We start from the raw sequence: 15,735 nt of genomic DNA on the forward strand, positions 1-15,735 counted from the left end.
AAAATGCCTCCCTTAGACTGGCTTGTAGGCAAGTCTCTGTGTGTGTGTGGGGGCAGTATTTTCTTGATTTAGTGATTGATATGGGAGGACCTAGCCAACTCTGGGGGCAGTGCCAGAGTTGCATTTGCAGACTGCATAGACAACGGGGAGCAGGTAGTAAGCAGTGTTCCTCCATGGTCTCTGCTTCAGTTCCTGCCCAGGCTTTCCTCAGTGATGGAGAGTGGCCTGGGTACATGTAAGCCAAATCAGCCCTTTCCCCAAGTTGCTTTTGGTCATGGTCTTTTTCACGGCAATAGAAAACAAATGACCCTTCAAAAGTGTGACTAAGCTAGGCAGTGGTAGCACACACCTTTAATCCCAGCATTTGTGAGGCAGAGGCAAGAGAATCTCTGTGAGTCCAAGGCCAGTCTTGTCTACAAAGTGAGTTCCAGGACAGCCAGGATTATTACACAGAAAAACTGACTCAAAACAAACAATAAGCAAAAAAACCAAAAGCCAAAAGAAAAATAAAAGCTTAACTAAATGCATTGCATTATAGTTGATGCAATGAATTACAAGCTATTAAAAGCTGGCCCTCACTCTCTTCAGAAGTGGGGCCGACAGGCTAATGCGGCACAGCGTGGATGCGGCACTGCATGGTCCTGGCAGCGGGTGGGAAGAACATGGCTTTCTCAGCAGTGGTGGTTTCCCATGCTCACAGGGTACTGTGAGTTGGGATTTCCAGACCATCAAAGAGGCTATGGTAACTATAAAGCTGCTGAGCTATAGAGACAATCCTAGAGAGGCCTATGAGTGAGCCTGTTGGAGATTCTGGAAAGGCAGTTCATCTCCCCATACATGCTTGACCTCTATCAGCCAAGGTCACTCTCTCTGACCAACCAAGCAGGCAGCTTCCAAAGGGACACAGACGGAGCAGCAAGGGAGGAAGGGGACACAAGTATAGTCAGCTAAATCAGCCAAATTCACCCCCATGGCCCATGGGTGACATGTCGCAGATCACCTATAGAACGCAGTTTTCCTGGCCTGACCACTTGCTCCCCATCTTGGAAGCCGCTTCTGAATGACCACACAGAGACTAAATATTATTTATTAATGCTTGGTCAATAGCTCAGGCTTATTACTAGCTAGCTCTGACACTTAAATTAACCCATATTTCTATTTATGCTTTGCCATGTGACTCATAACTTGCTACCTCTTTTTCTACAAATCCTGCTTCCTCAGTGACTAGCTGGCATCTCCTCTGACCCCGCTCTTCTTCCCATCATTCTCCTAGTTTGGTTGTCCTGCCTATAATTCCTGCCTGGCTACTAGCCAGCTTTTTATTAAATCAATCTGAGGGAAAAATCTTCACAGTGTACAAAAGGGTTATTGCATAGCAATCACCTTCACATCTGAACCTGTTTTCTTAAGGGAAGAAAACAGATGTCCCATGTGGGCCAGCACAGACAGGTGCTTTTTCGTTACCTGCATCCAAATACAAACTGAAACTGGTACATTATAATTTAATTGGTCTTCAAATTTTCTGCAGGTTAACAAGCAGTTTGTCAAATATATCTCCATCATACAAAGGCACCAATGAAGCTGGGCAGTGGTGGCTCATGCATTTAATCCCAGCACTTGGGAGGCAGAGGCAGGCGGATCTCTTGAGTTTGAGGCTAGCCTAGTCTACAAGGTGAGTTTCAGGATAGCCATGACCAAACAGAGAAACCCTTTCTCAAAAAACAAGATCTTGTTGGCTGAGGTTTCTGTCCTGCCCAGTCCTGTTGCCATTTTGTTCCCCCCAAAATACACAGAAGCTTAACATTAATTATAAACTGGTTGATCTCTTAGCTCAGGCTTCTTATTAACTAATTCTTACATCTTCAATTAGCCCATAATTCTTGCCTGTGTTAGCCAAATGGCTTGGTACATTTTATCAGCGAGGCATCCTCATCTTGCTTCCTCTGTGTCTGGATGACGAATACAGACTGAGTCTTTCCTCTTCCCAGAATTCTCTTGTTCTCGTTGCTCCACCTCTACTTACTGTCTGGTTGCCCCACTTATATTTCCTGTCTGACTACTAGCCAATCAGTGTTTTATTAAAATAATACAAGACCACTGTCCTGCAGCAATTACCCCCCTTTTTTTTTAAAACAAGAACTATGACAAGAACTATGAATCTCATGTCCTTTTTTTTTTAGCTTTCTTTCTAGACCATAACAACTTGTAACCAACACTTTAAACAAAGATAAATATCCATAATCCATTTTTTTTGGGAATGTGGGCATAGTTTTCCAGGATACTTTCTGCTGATTGGGGGCATTGATAATCTTATTTGTCATAGGCAGAACCTGGAAACAAACTAAATGAGCCTTGATCAAAGAATGGATAAAAAAGATACGGTTCATTTATACAATATGGTACATTACACAGCAGGAAAAACTTGACATTTATGGGCAAATGGATGGATCTAGAAATAAGTGAGGTGTGGGGGCTGAGAAATGCAGGCCCATTTTCCCACTGTCTGTCAGTCAGAGAATTTGAGAGACTAACAGGAACAATTTGCACCTTGCACACAGGAGGTGGTCACCTGGCTCTCTTGAAGTTGGGTAAATTAGGTGCCATCCTGACAGGTGGTCAGGGTACGCCAATATGATTCTGCTCCTTCCATTGTAACTATGAGGTCACCTGGGGAGGAGGTGTTTCTGCCTCTGTGACCAAGTGGATGTGACTTGAGTCACAGTTACCTAGGCAACAATGTTACAGAAGTCTGTTGTTACCTGCTCCCCCAGTTTATGTTCATATAAAAGCTGTGGAAAAAACAAACAAACAAAACCATGGGTGATTTTGGGGATGTGAATAATCCCTGAAACTCCCTCTCAATCCTGTCATGTGATTTGTGTCTTTATTTTCCCACGCCTCTACTATGGTGAAAAGTGTTTTTTGTGGAGGGTGTTCCTCAATAGTGAGGCAATCCAGACACAGAAAGACAAATATAATTTGTACTCACTCATAAGTGGCTTTTAGACATAAAGCAAAGAAAAACCAGCCTACAGTTCACAATCCCACCAAACCTAGACAACAAAGAGAACAGGAAGAGAGACATACATGGTTCTTAACTACATGGGAAGTAGAAAAAGTTAACATCTCCTGAGTAAATTGGGAGCATGGGGACCTTGGGAGAGGGTTGAGAAGGGGAGGAAGGGAGGGAAGCAGAGAAAAATATATAGCTCAATAAAAACAATTTTAAAAGGGAAAAAAAGAAAGACATTTAAAAAAAAGAAAATGTGTTACCTTTATACAATGGAGAATTACTTATCTGTTAAAAACAATATCATAATAAAATTTGCCAGCAAATGGTTAGAAATAGAAAAGATCATTCTGAGTGCAGTAACCCAGACCCAGAAAGACAAATATGGTGTGTATTCTCTTGTACGTGGATACTAGCCATAGAGTAAAGGAAAACTACACTACAATCTGCAGATCCAAAGAAGCGAAGTAACAAGGAGGGCTCAAGGGGGCACATGAGGGGAAATAGAATAGATACCATAAGTAAATGGGGGAGAGGAACTTTGATGGGGGTTGGGCATGGGACAGGAGTGATCAGGTAATGGGGGATGGGAAGAAAGAGCTGGGAAAAACAAGTGGAATTAGGGGCATCTCTCAGATGAGCTAGGTAGTGGAATCTCCCAGGAATCTATGAAGGTGAGCCTAGCTAAGACTCCGACAATGGGGGATAGGGAACCTGAACCAGCCTGTACTTGGAATTTTCTTAGGGCCGCCAACCAACTCCCAAATAAAGACCCAGAGATTTATTATTATGAATGCTCAACTTTAGCTTAGGTTTGTCCCACTAGCTCTTTAAACTCAATTTAACTTGTTTCTATTCATCTACATTTTGTCTGATGTCTTATCTTTCATTCTGTATGTTCTACTTTCCTGCTTCCTCTGTGTCTGCCTGTCTGGTCCCTGGCATCTCCCTGGTGTCTCTTTTTCTTTCTTCCTTGAGCCTAAATTTCTTCTCCTCTTTACTCTCCCTCCCCAGAAACCCTGTCTATACTTCCTCCCTCACTATTGGCCATTCAGGTTTTTATTAGATCGGTCAGGTACCTTAGGCAGACAAGGTAAAACAGCAACACACCTCTACATAGTTAAACAAATATTCTACACCACTGGTCATCTCCTGCAACCAGGCAAGACCTCCAGTGGAGTGACCCCAACCAAGCCCAATAACCTCTGATGTACAATTGCCCTGCCTACAAGATATGCTGGGACAAAGGTGGCACAGAAATTATGGGAGTGGCCAACCAACGACTAGTCCAGCTTGAGATCCATGCTATGAGAGGGGAACCCACCCCTGACAATGCCTTGAGTGTTAGGACCAAGAGGCTGGACAGCCCAGAGACTTAGAAGAGAACCAAACACAATGGCAAAAAGAAAAAAAGTCATTGAAAAGATTCCTAATGCTATTTTGCCATACTCATGGGTCATTGCCTAGCCCAATGGTCATCAGAGAGGCTCCATCTGGCAACTGATGGAAACAGATGCAGAGACAGAACCACAGAAAATTTTAGATGGACCTTAGGAAATCCTGTGGAAGAGGAACAGTGATGGGGAACCTCCTCAGCCAATGGCCTTTAAGAGTTGGACCAGGTTGTGCATGACTTAGGGTACCAAAAAGCCACGGTCCCGCCCAGCTCTCTCTTCTTCCCCTGTTTCTGTTCTGTAAGTTTTCCCTTTTAATTAATAAAGAAAAACCTTAGAATATTCTATTCAGAGTTAGTTTGGGATTATTTGGCTTGCATCTCCCCCCATTTGATGTGTTCAGCATCAGAAGAGAAAGAGGAAGAATTATGGGAGCCAGAGAGGCAGAGGACACCACAGGAAAACACACTGAGTCAACTGACCTTGGCTCACAGGGGCTCATGGAGACTCAACCACCGACCAGAGAACATGCATGGGACTGACCTGGCCTTCTACACATGTGTTGCTGTTGTGTGGCTTGGTCTTCTTGTGGGACTCTTGGCAGAGGGAGCAGGGCTGTTTCTGACTCTGTTGCAGGAGCAAGGATAGGTGGGGCTGGCAGGCGGAGAGGATGAATAGAAGGACAGCCGAGGAAGAGGAGGGCAGGGAGCAAAAAAGAGAACAAGGATAGGACACCAGGGAACAGCCACCCAGCTACACAGGAAGCCGGGAAGAAGGAAGTAAAGAAAGGTATGCAGAAAGATGAGAGTCCAGAGGTAAAATGTAGCTGGGTTAATTTAGGTTAAGAAAAACTGGTAAAGCCTACAACTCAATCCCAGAGAACCAAGAAAATGAGGACTCTAAGAGACATACATGGATCTAATCTACATGGGAAGTAGAAAAAGACAAGATCTCCTGAATAAATTGGGAGCATAGGGACCACGGGAGAGGGTAGAAGGGTGATGTGGGATTCCCCTCTGTATGCTGTGTATGTTGTGAAGACCATTGGTTAATAAAGGACTGTCTTGGGCCTGCACAGGGCAGAATAGAGGTAGGCAGGGAGGAAAACTAAACTGAATGCTGGGAGGAAGAAGGCAGAGTCAGGAGAAATCATATAGCCCCGGTGGAACTTTACAGTAGGCCACAGCATTGTGGCGATACACAGATTAATAGAGATGGGTTAGTTTAGGATATGAGTTAGCGAGAAATATGCTTAAGCTATTGGCCAAACAGTATTGCAGATAATATGATTTCTGTGTTATCATTTCAGTTCTGGACAGCTGGGAACAAACAATTGGCCCTCCTACAACATAAGGGGAGAGGAGAGAAAGGAAGAGGAGTGAAGACAAATATATAGCTAAATAAAAATAATTTTTAAAAAAGCTAGAAACAAGGCAAGCTAAGGCCAGGAACTCATAATCAAGAATAAGCCTCCATGTGTAATTTATTTGGGATAAATCTGGGGTGGTGGGCCCCTCAAAAACATAAAGAGTCACATAACAGGGAGCTGATTGCTCCTCTCACTATGCCTTGGTCAGCTGTGTATTCTAAACATTACCGCAGTGGAGACTTTACAGCTTCCATCTTAGCGCTCACAGAGGCAGAGAGGCTGGGAGTGTGGCGTGGTGCCACTCAAAGGCAGGGAAGAGCAAGAAAAATGATGGCCCTTATGCCAGCAGGGCGTTTGACATGCCTCATGCCTGGTGGCTGGTGTGACCGGACCCTCTGAGAAAAGGCTGAGTTAGGATGCAGATGTCCCCAGCCCCCAGAGGCCTGCATATTGTTAAGAACACGGAAGACGCCTGAATTGGTTGTCCAAGTTTAAGGTGTAGTTTTATTTACAAAGTGAGAGGACGCATTAGGAACAGATGATACAGGGACAAATGGGTTTCCGGGAACCTCATCTTCGTGAAAAGTATATAAATATATTACAGGACACTGTATATGGTAAACATTAGAAACCGATACAGTAAACATTGCTAGTTTCTTCTCTATGCCAATATTACTGTCATTAAAAGCTTAAATACTGGCTTCAAGTATCCTCTATAAAATAAATCTACTTTATTAAAATACTGGAAAAATTTGCTATAAACAAGATTTGATACATTAAAAATAAACTCATTGTCTTTGTAACAAAGTCCACTATGATCAAATGCTGCTTCCAGTCGGAAGACCTGCCTTGCTCAGGTCATGTTAAATGAGTTTTGATAACCATCAGAGGTGAAAGTGGCTGTAAAACACCACACCCCGGCGGGTTTCTGGCAGGAGCACCCTCCTCTAGGGGTGAGGACTGCAGGAGCACGCTCCTCTAAGGGTGAGGACTGATTGCGTGGCCTGGCTGCTCTTGTCTGAGTGGAGCAGGAGTCAGTTGGAGGCGAGGAGGGAGGGAGGTTGCTCGGTCACTGTGGGAGCCATGGCTGTGCCTTCTGCTCTTCAGCCTGAAGGTGAGTCAGGACATGGAGGATGACTTGATAGCAGAAAACGTACTGACCCTGTAGGGGAGGTGGTGGGAAAGGCGGAGAGAAGAGGCTTTATTTGCACAAGTTTATACACACTAAGGTTTGAGAAGGTTGAAAACAGGAACTTTGTTTAAGCGCGAGTGTAAGAGTCGGGGCACAGAACTGCATAGTACCACAAAGATTACAAACCACAAGCAAACTGATGAAAAGAGAAGGGAGGGTACCAATGGCTATGTGCAGAATGATCCTGCATCACACAACCATCCTAAGAAATCCTGCTCTCTGTGAGTTTGTCTTACTGCTTGGTGCTGGGGACCAAAGCCAGGGCTGGGCTCGCTAGGCAAGTGTCCTCTACGGAGCTTTTTCTCCAACCTCTAAAACCTACATTTTCTAGGGCTACTGAACTCATGTTCTTGCTTTAAAATGCCAATAAATTAGTAGCCAAGACTCTATTAAAACAAACTTCTTTAAATATTTCAGAGCAAAAATATATAAATAAAATTTATTTATTTTGTTTTTTTTTTGAGACATGGTTTTCTCTGTGTAACCCTGACTGTCTACTCAGTAGACCAGGCTGGCCTCAAACTCACAGAGATCAGACTGCCTCTGTCTCCAAAGTGTTCGGGTTAAAGGCATGTGTCACCACCATTTGGTTTAATTTTTAGAAGTAAAAATTAAAGTACAGTATAATTTTAATATATAATAAAATAACACATAATATTTAAGTAATAAATATAAAATAATTTTTCTTTCAGTATTTTTTGGTCAAAAGAGTAGAGAAATTGATGAGCTTTGATAAATGAGTCCTTACGGTGAAATTAATGCCTGAGCTGATGATACTGAGATCTGAGGTTTTCTTGTTATCTGGCCAAGAATTAATGACTGAAAATAAATGGAAAGGAATCGCAATGGACTGGAGAGATGACCAGCAATTCAGAACACTTGCTATTCTGCAGAGGAGTTTGGTTCCCCACATCCCTGGACGGCTCACAGCTGCCCGCAACTGCAGCCCTAGCAGAGCTGAAGATAAAGTCTTAGAAAATAAAATGAAGCCCACAGCATATTAAATGGAGAGCGATGGAACAAGAACCACAACAGGAGCTCACAATGAAGTGTGAGGTCCTGGGTTTGATCCTCAAAAACCACAAAAAATCTAGGAAGGTCACTAGGCAGCCAGGTTGGGTGGGTCTGTGAGCTCCGACCAATAGAGACCCTGCCTAAAAAAAAAAAAAAAAAAAAAAAAAAAAAGAAAAGGAAAGACAAGACACCCAAGGTTGTCATCTGGCCTCACACATGTGCGCGTGTGCGCGCGCGCGCGCGCGCACACACACACACACACACACACACACACACACACGCGCGCGCACACACGAGGCAAGAGAGGGAGGAAGAAGAAATGCAATGGTCACAGAGAGTGGATATGCTGGAGGCTGAAGGCAAAGGCTGCTGCCCTCACTGCTGGAGCCCACGGAGGGAGTGGACAGGCAGAGCTGCTGCCCTCACTGCTGGAGCCCACGGAGGGAGTGGACAGGCAAAGGCTGCTGCCCTCACTGCTGGAGCCCACGGAGGGAGTGGACAGGCAGAGCTTCCACAGCAGCACTGTGAAGATGGCTCTGCAGGGGGCTAGCCCTGCGGCTCCCTCGGGCTGTTAGTGTTGTGTTGATTTTTCTTACCTGAAACTGACCATGGATGGAATCACCCAGTGCCTCCCAGCTGATCCACCCGGTACAGAGAGTACACTATTCTAACCTTGAGCCTAGCATCGATGGGTGCCCCCACCCTCTCTTTCTTCTATATGGAGACTCTGTGGTAGATTTAAAACACAAAAAGTGGTTTTTACATGATCACAGAGTCACATTTGTCTGCCACTTAAAAACACAGGCACTGCTGTTCTTAGCTTGCCCGCCTTTCTAGTCATGGACAGTTTCAGCTCAGACTGGCTAAGGAGAACATGTGGATTGGCATGGGCAGTGTTCTTCTGCCTACATGTTCATTCATTCCAGGCATCTGAGATCTGTGCACCAGCAGCGTCTCCCAGAACCTAGAGCACACCACTGAGTCAGACACGGGCTGCTACAGGACCAGAGACACTGCATGGGGTGGGTGGTGAGTGTGTCAGGCCATCACATAGCTCTGAAAGTGACACGCACTTTAGCCAAGGCTGGGTGAAGGAAGCCAGCCATTGCTGTCTGGGGACACAATTTTAAACAGAGCGACACTATTAAGAAAGTAGCACCCGCCAAGCTGTGCCCTATGCCTCTGAGTTTGAGACCAACTTACTCTATATAGTGAGTTCCAGGCCAACCAGGGCTGCATGGTGAAACCCTGTCCAAAATTTTAAACAGTAACCCTTCCTTCAGTTGTTTGCCTACATGAGCCCTGTGGGTTCCAGTGGATACACACGCCAAACTCATGATTGTATATAAGACCCTGATTAAAGTCGATAGACACCCCAAACTCACGATCATATAGATGACCCTGATCACAAATTAAAAAACAGAGACAAATGAGGAAAGAGGGATTTGTAGCGAGGAGGGTGGTAACCACGGTAGAGAATGAATAAGAGGGGTGGTGTTATTCCAGAGAGAAAGAATTAGAATGTGTTATATGCACGTTGAAATTGTAATAAACAAATAAATAAACAAACAAATAAATAATCTAATAAAGTTAATTTAAAAAAAAGTAACATTTAAGCCCAAAGCTGATGAATTCTCAGGCAGAGTGTCCTGCTGGGAGGGAATGGGTCTCTGTGTTCATGAAGGCGCCTGTACAGACGGATAGGGTTTCCTTTGCCTGAGAGGCAAGCTGCCACAGGCCTGTCTCCTGGAGTGATTGACTCTGCTAAGTTCTGATGTCTCGGGTCTGCGTAGAATTCTTGTTCACATGTGTGTTCCCTTTCTCCATTTTTTTTAAAAATTAAAAATAATATCTAAAAATATAATCTAAATTATTTTCTGAATTAACACCCATGTTGAAAGAAAAAGCTCTTTATGACAAGAGATGGAAGGAAATCTTAAAAAGATCTCTGAGCAAAGCATCAGCCCTTTCCTGGATCTTCCAGCTGCCCGAGAAGCTGCGGCAGGAAGAGTGAGCCCTACAGCTCCAGGTCAGCCTGGACAACACAGCAAGGCCATCCCCTAAAGAAAACTATAACAGAGAACAAAGGTTTAAGAGCACTTCTAAAACACGAGAGTCTTAAAAATGGATCCTCATTAGCATATGGGGACTCACCTCTGTCTGCACCATGCCATGTCTTTGTAGTCTCATGCAGCGCACTAAGTCAGAGATGTCGAACTGTGGAGACACAGAGCAGTGCATTAGACACAGAGCCCGGAAGATGCACAGGACACACACAGAGCAGTGCATTAGACACAAAGCCCGGAAGATGCACAGGACACACACAGAGCAGTGCATTAGACACAAAGCCTGGAAGATGCACAGGACAGAGCAGTGCATTAGACACAGAGTCCGGAAGACACACAGGACACACACAGAGTAGTGCATTAGACACAGAGCCCAGAAGATGCACAGGACACAGAGAAGTGCATTAGACACAGAGCCCGGAAGACGCACAGGACACACACAGAGCAGTGTGTTAGACACAGACCCTGGAAGATGCACAGGACAGAGCAGTGCATTAGACATAGACCCTGGAAGGTGCTCAGCTGACCCACCGTAGAATTCTTCTTCTTCTCTTTTTTAAATAAATCATCCCCAGCCACAGTTCCCCCTTCCTCCTCTCCTTCCAGTCCCTCTGCCACCCAAGTGCTGGGAATAAAGGTGTACACTGCCACCTATTTTAAAATTAGGAATAACTACTTAGAGCAATAGATTAGCATTAATTTTCAGACAAAAACATTCCTTTCTTATCTACAGGTAACAACAATAACAAAACCCAATATTTTCCTCTTCGGTATTTCCTGTAAGCATGGCAGCAGTACTGACGTCATCTCACAGAGAAACTGAAGGACTGCGCCCATGGAGCTTTACACACTTTTAAATAGCCACAATATCAAACGGCAGATTCAGCAATATCTTTACTCACTTCAAGATCTTGGCTGATTAGTCCGAGGACCACGTCTATGCATATGAGGGTCCCTGAGCGTCCAATGCCAGCGCTGCAGTGTGTGATGACTGGGCCTGACCTGTGGACGTGTCTCATGTAGGAAATGAAAGTGAGCAGGTCATCTGGCTGGGACGGCGTGTCGTGGTCGGGCCAGGCAGTGAAATTCAGATGAGAAATATGGCGCACCTCTCCTGTCTAAAAGTATGAACAGAGTGAACTGGTTACTATGTCACACCATTCCTAAGTCAGTGCCTCACTGTTACAATGTCACACCATTCCTAAGTCAGTGCCTCACTGTTACAATGTCACACCATTCCTAAGCCAGTGTCTCACTGTTACAATGTCACACCATTCCTAAGTCAGTGCCTCACTGTTACAATGTCACACCGTTCCTAAGCCAGTGCCTCACTGTTACAATGTCATACCGTTCCTAAGCCAGTGCCTCACTATATTGCTCTTTCAAATCTGAAGAGTATATTGATCAGAGCGAAAGGAAAACTGGAAGGAATAAAAAGGCTTCATAAATACACAAAGCTGGGCATGATAAAATATACCTAATTTCCAGGGTTCAGACCAAGAGAGAAGGGCCACTTAGAGATACACAGCAAGACATCACCGTGACTTAAAACACAACTGACAGAAAGGAAATGCACAGAAAACCTTATCAAGAGAGTTTCTAGTTTTACACTACCCCATAGTCCAAGAGGATGGGATGGTATTCAGGCTCTCGTGTAGACTAGGCAAAAGCCCTATCTAGTTATTGTGGGCTCACTTAAATTAAATACACTGAAAATGTTCAATATTAGAACTGTTTTTCCCCCCAGTGAGGACTCCCCTTCCCCAGGATCCTCTGTGGCCTGATTATCTTTTTCAGTTTTTCTCAAATGCCACCTCAGGCCCTCACTGACCTACTACTGAACCACTACTGAACCTACAACCTACATCTCACTGTATGTCAACTGTTTTTTCCCTGCTTGATTTCCCCACAGTGCTCTACCGCCAGCTTCTCCTACTCAGGAACCGAGCTTCATGAGATATGGAATGGCTTCTGTCTGCTGTTAAACTGCTGAACCCCTGGGATCCACTCTGGGATGTGAGTTCTATAACCACATGTATATTGTGCCTGTGAGTGTGCATAGATGTTTGTAGGTACATGTATGTGAAAGCACATGAGGAGGCTGGAGGTTGATGTTCAGGTCTTCCTCTATGGCTTTCTACCTTCCTTCTTGAGAAAGAGACTCACTAAATGTGAGTTCACAGATTGAGCTGCATTGGCTAGCTGCCAGTTAGCCCAAGAGATCCTGTGTCTCCCCAGCACTGGGATTGAAGGGACATAGCCATGCCCATCACTATCTGTGGGTGCTGGGATCCAAACTCAGGTTCCTGTGCCTGTGTGACAAACATTTTACCCACTGAGCTATGTCCCTTTCTTAGCTTTTCTAAGGAAAAGAAGGAGATATATTGATTCTCTTCTGTTGGCATGTAAACGTTACGTGAGAATTTCCATTAAGTTTTATTATTTAGCAAACATGGTGGCACAAAGCTCCTATTTCTGGGAAGGGTTGTACCAGCAAGGGGTGCAATGCTGAAGAAAAACAGGGTGGCTTTGTATGAGGGACGGTCACTTAGCTAACCTGCACTAAATTCATCCACCATGTTTGACAACTGTAGCGGGAAGTGTCTAAACAACAACCATTATGGTTCAACTGTCCACAGACTCGAAATACGGTAGTTACCTTCACAAGGCATGATTGATAATCAGAGTTTTAGAAACAGTTTGGATTAGTCTACTTAGATGCTGGACCTTAGGGGGAGAAGAAAAGAAAGCAAGTTTCTATGTATGTTACAGCTTCTGAACCAATATGCACTATTTATTCCTAAGCAAGGAATCCACTGAATTCACATTCCTGTCACCCCAGCAGCCAGGAGGTAGATGCTGGAGGATCAGGACTTCTGGGCTGTCTGTAGCTCTATAGTGATTCTGAGGCTAGCCTAGGCTATGTGAGATTGTCTCAAAAACAAAATCACAGCAGATGACCTGCTTCCATGGCAACAATCCCAGCAAATGTGCAGGCCTTTCTGAGAAAGCAAAGATGATTCACCTGAATATCCTCCAGGGTTATCACCCTGACAACGAACCCCTTCAGCTGCTGCATCCTCAGGAGGGCCAGGCGCAGCCTCTCATTGGCCATGGTGGTTGTGCCGAGAATGCTCGGCCAGTAGCGCTGGCATTTGACCTTTTCTCCTTCCACCTCCTGGGTCATCATTGCTATCACTGTGGAGTTCTGCTCCCAAACCATCTGCCAGAAATCCCCCACGGTAGTGGGCAAAGGCCCCTGGCAGGCGATGTAGACAAATTCCTGTGTCCCCACTGGGATCCTGATGAAACTGGCGTTGATGTAGCCACCTTCATCTCCAAGAGGCACTCTCGTGGTGTCATCTGCGAATGTCCACAGCGAAAGGTCCATGTCATGACCATGCACTGGCACCGTGAGTTTCACAAACAAGCAGTCCAAGGCCATGATAGCTCCTGGAGCCCTCTGTGGACTCGCCCCCACATGAAAACACAGAGGACATTTTCAAATGGCAGTGGTCCACGTTACATTTATGTTTTTGTTTCATGTATCTAAGATGTTAGCTTGGTGGTGTTCTATGAACCCTGGGATGTGCTAAGATATATTTTATATTGTATATATTAGAGTAAAATGCATACTTAACGTGATATCATACGCAACTGAAATTAAACTTAATATAAGTAGAACTTCATAGTAGGCAATTGGAGAAACAAACACAAGCATCTTTATTACTTCCCTGTCAATATCTCTATACCAACTACAACAGTCTCAAATGATGGGACAAACACTTTCACAGAATGAAGCTAGCATAGAAATGATCCATCCAAGCGTTTCTGACATATCTAACTCCCACGCAGACCCGAGATACACTTTTGATTTTGTCATTTTGTATTATGTGTGTGTGTGTTTTGGGGGGAGCGTGTCACATGCGTGGAGGTCAGAGGACAATATGACAAGGTTGTCTCTTTCCTTTCACCATGTGGTCACCAGGGTTGGTATCCTTGCCTGTTGTGCTGGCCTCATTCTTATTTTCAATATTTATAAATTTAACAAGTCATTTTGGTGGCAATCAAGGTAAAACCTTTAAAAATAGGTTTCAAAATTTATTGCTTGACTTTTATCTCTTAGTTCACAATTTACTTCCTAACAATAAACTGATTACTTTTGTACTTATAGTTTGTCACATTCTGACTTCAAAATACAAATCTGAATGTATCTTTGTCTCATATAGCGACAGCAACCGCTGTGTACCTAATGCTCCATTTATAAAACTGTCTTAGCGTCTTTAAAGACAGGGCCTCTCTGTGTAGCCCTGTCTGTACTGGAACTCACTATGCAGATCACCTTGAATTTAGAGATCAACCTGCCTCTGCCTCTTGGGTGCCAGGATTAAAGGCATGTGCCACCATGCCAGGCTACTCTCTGTTTTTACAGAGAGCTTCCAGAATGAATTTTACATTTTTCATTTTGATTGAAAAATTCAGTTGCATATTATATGTGACAAGATTGCCATTTCTGGGCTGCAGGGATGACAGGATCAGTGTCACACGCTACAACACGAAGTGTTAATATGGAAGAAGATGTCAAGTTAAAATTTGGGGACACACACATGCACTGAAAAGAAAATCATTGTTGGCTAATAAAACGGGTTGAAATCATTCCTTTTATCTCCTTCTAGACTCTGGCACAAATGAAAGGTTCACATAACATGGCAGTTTACCAGACACATGCATGCACATGGCTGCTCTTTACATGTCTGTAAACTTAAAGTAGAATGAGCTAATGGTTAAATCCAAGGATGATCATTAGGAAGAAATTAAAATGTATATAAATATGAATAATATACATGCTTTGTGTGTAAGAACAGGTATACATGTGTTCACATGCACATGTGTGTGCAGAGTCAAGCTCAGGTGTCATTCCTCAGGAGCCCTTTACCATCTTCCCCTGAGACAGGGTGGCTCGCTGGGACCCGCGTCTCGCTGATTAGGTCGAGTAGGCTGGAGAGCAAGCTTCAAGGAGCTGTGTGTCTCCACTTCTAAACACTCTACCAACTGAGCTCTCTCACGCTTGCCAATGAACTTGGAATTACTGATTAGGTATCACCAACTGACTTCTAATTAAGAAATGGTTTTGAAAACATCAGGATTACCGCACCAAATGTCCAAGATGGCCACACTGAGCTCCAGAGCCTCAGAGCACGGGAAAGGGCATTTGCGCTGTAACCTACAGACTTGTTACCAGTGAGACGCTCTGCCTCTGTGTGCATGCATGTACTTACGTGTCAGGCTAGCAGGCTAACAGTTCACACTGCACACACACTCAATAAGAGTCACACAGGAACTCACAGGGAACACACATTCAGAGCTACAATGGAACTCACAGGGAAGGATATTTTTGTATCTGTTCTTCCTTCGGTTTTCCTTGGTCTGACCAATCAGGCACTGATCCAGTGGTTTTAATTCTTGAAGATTCTACAAGTAACAAAATGGACATAAGATTAAATTTGTTGACTGGCGCCACAGTTTGTGTCTGTCATCTGATCAGGGCTAACTGTGAGTGCCAGAGACTTGAGGACGGATGTGCTGAGCTGCTACCGAGCCTATTAACTGCATTACCTTGACTGGACATGTCATAACCAGCCACTTAACGGACAGCATTTCTTACGCTAAGTTTTAACTTCAGTTTAAAA

General features: G+C 44.3%; 1 protein-coding gene across 6 annotated transcripts in view; it reads right to left on the reverse strand.

Moving 5' to 3' along the window:
* Positions 1 to 6,250: 6,250 nt before the first annotated feature.
* The window catches only part of Ptpn13 (protein tyrosine phosphatase non-receptor type 13), a 181,571-nt gene continuing 172,086 nt past the window's right edge, over positions 6,251 to 15,735 (reverse strand). For all 6 annotated transcript variants that reach the window (XM_085691576.2, XM_048427242.3, XM_048427236.3 and 3 more), the window contains 5 exons: positions 15,427 to 15,517; positions 13,071 to 13,408; positions 10,948 to 11,163; positions 10,134 to 10,196; positions 6,251 to 6,935 (listed from right to left, as the gene is read on the reverse strand). In XM_085691576.2, coding sequence (XP_085547702.2) covers positions 6,843 to 6,935; positions 10,134 to 10,196; positions 10,948 to 11,163; positions 13,071 to 13,408; positions 15,427 to 15,517 — 801 coding nt within the window. In that variant the 3' untranslated portion in view covers positions 6,251 to 6,842. The remainder of the gene's footprint in view (positions 6,936 to 10,133; positions 10,197 to 10,947; positions 11,164 to 13,070; positions 13,409 to 15,426; positions 15,518 to 15,735) is intronic.

This window comes from Myodes glareolus, chromosome 8 (assembly GCF_982192425.1).
Source record: "Myodes glareolus chromosome 8, mMyoGla1.1, whole genome shotgun sequence".
Taxonomy (NCBI): Eukaryota; Metazoa; Chordata; class Mammalia; order Rodentia; family Cricetidae; genus Myodes; species Myodes glareolus.